The 7524-nt window shown below is 42.3% G+C and overlaps 1 protein-coding gene across 1 annotated transcript in view; it reads right to left on the bottom strand.

The window, feature by feature from the left end:
- Positions 1–7091, bottom strand: part of LOC117507703 (immunoglobulin-like and fibronectin type III domain-containing protein 1) — a 30212-nt gene extending 23121 nt beyond the window's left edge. The window contains exons 1-5 of the mRNA XM_034167520.1: positions 7023–7091; positions 6245–6358; positions 6001–6163; positions 5608–5880; positions 4835–4959 (exon numbers count right to left, since the gene is read on the bottom strand). Of these exons, the coding sequence (XP_034023411.1) occupies positions 4835–4959; positions 5608–5880; positions 6001–6163; positions 6245–6358; positions 7023–7076 (729 nt within the window). The 5' untranslated portion in view covers positions 7077–7091. The remainder of the gene's footprint in view (positions 1–4834; positions 4960–5607; positions 5881–6000; positions 6164–6244; positions 6359–7022) is intronic.
- Between the last annotated feature and the right edge of the window lie 433 nt (positions 7092–7524).

The raw sequence follows: 7524 nt of genomic DNA on the forward strand, positions 1-7524 counted from the left end.
GGGAAAAAAACGAAACAAAAAGAAAGAGAAAAGGTGTTCTTTAAAGGAGTGGAGACAGCGCGACCACCGGACGTTCTGGTAAGTCAGAACAGCTGTTTTGATTTTATTTTCCGCTCCGTACGTCTGTCACCTCGCTTTCTGATTGGCTGCACGTCACATTCAGCAGGCTGCGTGCTCGTTTGTGGTCGGAGGACACAACACACACTGCGATATCGGGCCAAAAAAATCCAACATGTTGAATATCCCCGATTTGCGATCGGAGCGCTCCTGATGCCCTTCCGAGCAGATCAGAGCGCTCTGAACACACCACACAATGCAAGAATATCTGATAAGATTATCTTTAGAGTCATCACGATTGTCGGGGTGTCCTTAAGATTGTTGGAAGGGGAATATCGGGTCCGATATCGGCCTAATTATCCTGCCGTGTGAACCCGGCCTTAGATGCAAAAATGTTGAAATTGGCTCTATCCTTCAATGATAAAGAATCCTTAAAAAAAAATACTGGATCCGGATTGTGTTCTGGATCATTACCAAAATTTAATGATTTCTAAGTTAGGCCAAAATACACCCCTGGTAAAAATTTCATTGAAATCTGTTGAGGATTTTTTGAGTAATCCTGCTAACAAACCAACCAACCAACAAACAAACAAACGGACGCGACCGAAAACATAACCTCCTTGGTAGAGGTAACAACTAAAATGTTTAAATCAGTATTACTCTGCATTGATGAGCTATATAAAAATATGTTTACTTAATTTAACCTTTCTGCATAACTACATAACTAATGTCTGAGCTCAGGCGTTACTGGGTCTGTTTGAGGTTCTCACTTTAAAATCAGGTCATTTAGAGTTCAGGAAGCCATACATATGAAAATGATCATGGCTCTTGGGGTTAGTATATGTTTGACACCTGTTTGAGTTTCGATCAACACATAAACTCTGTTGTCAAAGCAAGTTTTTTCCATCTATATCTTTCATCACCTCCACATTTGATAACTGTAATGTATTTTATGCTGGTATTAGCCAGTCTTCTCTTGCACGCCTCCAACTTGTGCAAAATGCTGCTGCTTGTCTTTTAATGAACACTTCCAGAAGTGAGCATATTACGCCCCTACTTTACTCACTCAGCTGGCTTCCAGTTCATTTTAGAATTGATTTTAAGATTTTAATGTTTGTTTGTGAAGCTGCCTATCTTACTTGTCTGAAATTTTAACTCTCCGCACTTACAGTCAGATATTACAGGTGTCTGGCCAACTTTACTTAAATGTTCCGAGGTCAAAGTACAAACTCTGGGATGAACGTGCTTTTGTGGTAGCTGAACCTAGACTGAGGAACAAATTACCTCCTGATTTTCACAGTATTTCTTACCCAGCACTTTTAAATCAAAGCTAAAGACTTATTTATTTAAAATGACTTTTAACACCTGGGTCCTATTGCATGAAATGAGAATAAGGGATTAAGATGGGTTTTTTTGGTTATCCTGGATCAATTTATCCATGATCTGGTTGCACAAAAGTGGGAGAGTGGAAAGTGGGATATGATTTGGCATAAGACACCATGGAGATTTATGCTGTGGAGTGAGCCTGCTCCAGACCAGGCTAAGTGCCAGGATCTATTTAATCCTGTTAACCCCCAAAACGTGAATCAGCTGCAAATCGTGAATTATCCATCCATCCATTTTCTTCCACTTTATCCGTAGTCGGGTCCCGGGGGCAGCAGCTTAAGCAAAGCCACCCAGACTTCCCGATCCACGCACACCTACCTCCAGCTCCTCCGGGGGAACCCCGAGGCGTTCCCAAGCCAGCCGAGAGACGTAGTCCCTCCAGCATGTCCTGGGTCTTCCCCAGGGCCTCCTCCCAATGGGACGTGCCCGGAACACCTCTCCAGCGAGGCATCCAGGGGCATCCGGAAAAGATGCCCGAGCCACCTCAACTGGCTCCTTTCAATGTGGAGGAGCAGCGGCTCGACTCCGAGCTCCTCCTGAGTGACCGAGCTCCTCACCCTATCTCTAAGGGAGCAGCCAGTCACCCTGCGGACTAAACTCATCTCGGCCGCTTGTACTGGCGATCTCGTTCTTTCGGTCATGAGCCAAATCTCATGACCATAGGTGAGGGTCGAAACGTAGATCGATCGGAAAATCGATCTATGACCTATTCCAGAGTACTGGAGAGGAGAATTTGACCGATAATCGAACCTCGGATTCAGGAGGAGCAGTGTGGTTTTCATCCTGGTCGAGGCACACTGGACCAGCTCTACACACTCCATCTGGTGCTCGAGGGTTCATGGGAGTTCGCCCAAACAGTCCACATGTGCTTTGTGGATCTGGAGAAGATGTTTGACCGTGTCCCTCGGGGCACCCTATGGGGGTGCTCCGGGAGTACTGGGTCTGGGGTCCTTTGCTAAGGGCTATCCGGTCCCTGTATGACCACAGCAGGAGCTTGGTTCGCATTGCCGGTAGCAAGTCAAACCTGTTTCCAGTGCACGTTGGCCTCCGCCAGGGCTGCCCTTTGTCACCGGTTCTGTTCATTTCTTTATGGACAGAATTTCTAGGCACAGCCAGGGTGTAGACGGGGTCTGGTTTGGGAACCACAGAATCTCATCTCTGCTGTTTGTGGACGATGTGGTTCTGTTGACTTCGTCAAATCAGGACCTTCAGCGTGCACTGGGACGGTTTGCAGCCAAGTGTAAAGCGTCCGGGATGAAAATCAACACCTCCAAATCCGAGGCCATGGTTCTCGACCGGAAAAAAGGTGCCTTGCCCTCTTCAGGTCGGTGGAGTGTCCTTGCCTCAACTGGAGGAGTTTAAGTATCTTGGAGTCTTGTTCACGAGCGAGGGACGGATGGAGCGTGAGATCGACAGACGGATCAGTGCAGCGTCTGCAGTGATGTGGTGGCTGTATCGGACCGGCATTGTGAAGAGAGAGCTGGTGGTGAATTATCCACAGCCCATGAATTAAAAAACATGAATACTGAAAAATATCTCCCAAAATGTGAATGCACATCTCACAAAAGATGAATTGCTTGATGATTTTGTGCACCGTATGCGCTTGGCTGAGGAGCCAGTGGTGTGAAGCCGCCATCTGTAGGATTATGATTGTGCGCTGCTCACTTTCATTACACCACATGTGGGGCTTCACGCCACCCCTGGACTCGCAAGCATTACCATTTGATAGGTGTACCGCCCCAATCAAACTCTCCACCTGCCACTGTCCCTGGAGAGGGTCACACCCTGCAGGGCCGGGCGCTTGACACCACAAGTGAAGGGAAGACGAGGCGAATGGGAGACATCGTGTCATAAGTGTTAGCCTACACAGCTAACCAGTGTAGCTGCGTTCTCCCGCCTGCAAAACTGCCTCGACATGTTTGTGCCTTGGGTTATAAACAAACCGCAGCACATGTCCACTTTCCACCGCATCATCACTTTTTCTTTGCATTTTGTGTGTAATTTGCCCTAAAATTCAGAGAAAATACCCTGTTTTTGTCCTCAGAAGTAGATAAAACACATCATATGCATGATATTTTATCCCTTTAGTGCCCGCCATCAAACGAGACTGTGCTGCCCAGTTATTAGCGGTTCATGGATATTCACAGTTTGCAGCAGATTCACATTTCGGGAGTCAAGAACCTCATCCCTTATCTCAGTCAACAGTCACCTCAAACAGACACCAATAGTTATTCCACTCCCCACTACACATTATTATCACACTCAACTCGACCTGCTGTCATTATTTAAACCCCTGTGATAATTAATTCATAGCATTCTGGATAAATGATTATTTTAGATGATGTTACTATCATTAGGTAATTCACAGGTTCCTATAAACTACATATAAAATACACATCCCATATACATTGAAATACAGTATGCATATTATATATATATATATATATACAATAGGTTAATCACACAGTAGAGGATCAAACATAAGAGGAACTTTTGGATCCCAAAGGGGAATTCATTCAAGTCAGTGAGCTCCTCTATATATCAAAGACTTATACAGTGTGATGGAATTACATTTACACAGTTTCACTTACAATTTTAACTGATTCATATTCAGAGTACAACTATGTTTTTGGAGATGCCAATTAACTACAGTTGTATTTGGAATGTAATTGTTGTAGTTTCAGTGAAGCAGTGAGTGTGTATTTGGACACTAATTATACATTCAGGCGCTCTGCAATACTTTGCCACACTTTCTGTTGTTGTTTAATCACTGTGGCGGAGTTACTTTTATTTTTTATTTGCTCCTCGTCAGCCTCCCTGAGGAAGTACGCTGCTCTGGTTACATGGTGCATCAATGAATCTGTGATCAGTGACGGGGTCTGTTTGAGGAATCCCCTTACATGTGATTTCTTTATTTTGTTTTATTTTATTTTATATTGTTTTATTTTTAATAAATTAGCAAATGTTCAAAAATATTTTTTTCATGTTGTCATTATGGGGTGTTGTGAGTAGAATTTTCAGGGAAAAAGATGAATTTACTGGATTGTGGAATAAGGTCGTAGTATAAAATGTAGAAAAAGTGAAGCGCTGTGAATACTTTCCAGGTGTACGGTCATTTTCCCAGAAGAACATTCAGTGGTATCAACTTGCATGTTGTATGTATACCTGTAATGAACACTGGAGTCCTTATTATCCTTGTGCTCTGTGCCCAAAACCAGTAAATCCAGCTAGCAGCTAAAAATACAAGCCAGAGCCCCATCCTGCCATGACTAAATATGGTCAGAATGATGTCTTTTTTTGTTTCTTAGTTTTTACTGTTGGAAGGGTGACAGAACATCCTGTGTCTTGGTAAGTCTATGTAATGGGGAGTCTTTTTGAGTAGTTAACTTACCAGCTTCCCATTTTTATACCAGTGTCCTTTGATTGTCTCACTGCTCAGCTTGCATGACAGCTCTGCCCGCTGGCCAGTATCAGCTACCATATTTGACAGTCCACTTACAAACTGAACACCGCGATCTGTAAAAGTACGAGGAGGCAGGGGAAAACACTTAAAAGCTGTTGCAGATTTATTGAAATTGCAGTGTGCAGTTTACTGGTTTACCTTTGGCAGGATCTGGAACCAAAGCGCCCGTTCGTACTCTCTTCTTTTTCTTACCCTTTGCGTCATCCTGTTCATTTTTATTTTGATTATCTCTGTCAACCAGCAAGTCCTTATTAATTTCTTCTTCATCATGCTTGTCTCCGCCAGTCTTGCCATCAGAGCCATCACCATGATCTCCCTTTTTTAGGTCACCTATACCTGCAGCCTCTTTTTCCACATGAGCTTGGTTGGCTTCCTCAAGACTGTCATTCTTACTTTGTTGTCCAGCCTTCTCTTCCATTACCTGTTTATGTGGCTCATCTCTGGTGGCGCTACGAGCTTTACAACCAAGTGGATCAGCTGAATTATAGTTAACACACAGGAGTCGGAGGAAGACATTTAGGTTTTTCTGAAAACTTTTAAAGCAGTTATTTTAGATCAACAAATATTCAAGAAGTACTTTCTCAGATATCATCAGTCAACGCTGAACTTGTACTGAACTCTTTTTCTGACTTTGTGAACCCTGAGATATTAATTTAAATTAATAATGGAGTCTTTTAAGTTGAAAATGTGGTTTACTGTACCTTCCACTGTTAGAGAGGCGCTGCTGGATACAATGCCAGCGATCGCATAATAAGCTCCATTATCCGCTCTGTTGCAGTCTTTGACCCTTAATGTGTGAACGCGTTTGTCCTCCGAGGCTGTAATCTCATATTTGTCCCCGTGTTCGAGTGAGACATTTTGTGTTGCCCAAGTAATTCTATTGAGTGGTGTTGACAAGATGCACTGAAAGACGGCGTCCTCACTCTCAGTGGCCTTGGTATCCTTAATACCGGCTGTGAATTCCACTGACTGCACTAAGAGAGGACGATGCATTTATGGGTTTGAGACATCATAGAACAACTGACTTCTGAGCTGCAAATGTGCTTTGATTTGTCACCTTTCTGTTTATGGTAGTCATGAAAGCTGTGCTTTACCTTGAAAGTTGGTAGCAAGAACATTTGTCTCATCAACATCAACTTGATAAAATCCAGCATCTTCTGGCTGAGGATTCTGGATGCTGAACAGATAATTTATGCCTCTTATCTTAAGGCTATGCTTTGAATTTTCATTTTCACCACATGGCACCATTGTCCCATCCTTTTAAAGCAAAAATGGTCATATTATGATTATTTCTATTGTTATCCAGTAACCATTTTAATTCTTTCAGGATTAACTCACCTTAAATAAGGTAACATTGCTGTTTGGATCCCAAAGTTTCATGTCAAAGCTAAATTCAGCTTTGCCGCTTGGTTTTATCTCTATGTGTTTTACATTTTCCAAACTCTCCACAACCTACAAGACAGTGAAAGATTTTTCACGAGAATTTGAAATCCTATGGAGAGATTAATGGCAATTCTTGTAAAAGTCACAACTGAAAACATGTCATGATATTTATTATTTAAAGGTCACATACTGTGCAAAATGCTATTAACCGTGGCGTTTAAATAATAAAGTGTCCCTTGTAGGGTTGCCACCATACTAGAATTTCAAACTCATTACAAATACTCGACAGTCAAAACCATTTTCAATACCAGTCTTGGCTGGGGAAGTGACCTGTGTCGGACTGGTGTCCAGGGGGAATCAGGCTCTCATCCACTTCATGCTACAGTATCCAAGCATAGGCACGGGCAAAAATGGGCCTCAGGGACTATATGCAGCTGCCTTCTATTCTTTAAACGTCCTTCAACAGAATATTTAAAACTTCCAAGCACTAAGCAAGATGTTTACATGTGTGGTTTGCAAGTGCTAAATTTCTTTTCCCAAAAAATGTTGTATGGGAAAACATCAAAATTGAACAACAGTAAAAGCACAGACAAAGTTGGAAAACTTAAGCTGTGTACCATTTTACAGACATTAAATATGGTAGCGTATCAATTTTTTTTCCTTTAAGAATGCAGGGTCAAAGAGAGGACAACACTGTATCATTGCTGTTTGAGTTTTTGGCAGCATACAATACCTTTGCCTGTTGATCTTCCCTTTCCTTTTTCAGCTGGTTTAGTCTTTTCAACATCCAGCGAAAATCAGTAACACCAAATTCCAAACAGATTCTTTCATAGTCTTTCTTCGGTGCACTGATAAGCAGTTCCCAAAGCTTTGGATCAATCTCTCCTTCTTTCGGTGGTGGGAGTTGTTTTTTTCGAGTGATGACTCTGAAAAGAACAGAACACATTCTACAGAACCCACCCTGCGGATCTTTGGTTTCACAGAAGTACCATCTTTTAAGTGAGTTTGACTTACGTTTTCTTGAGCATTGATCTGAAATCCTGTGGTGCTTGCCCATCTCCTGAATGAAAATGATATGTAAGTTAGAAAACAAGATACAGGTTTTTTCTTTATTCTTTTTCCAATGGTACAAACCATTATATATGATGCATATAAGGACCTTTCAAACATATTTGAAATTTTGTGTACCTCAGCTAATACTGACACTAATTTATAGCATCACTGAGTCACCACAA

Source organism: Thalassophryne amazonica, chromosome 3 (assembly GCF_902500255.1).
Source record: "Thalassophryne amazonica chromosome 3, fThaAma1.1, whole genome shotgun sequence".
Taxonomy (NCBI): domain Eukaryota; kingdom Metazoa; phylum Chordata; class Actinopteri; order Batrachoidiformes; family Batrachoididae; genus Thalassophryne; species Thalassophryne amazonica.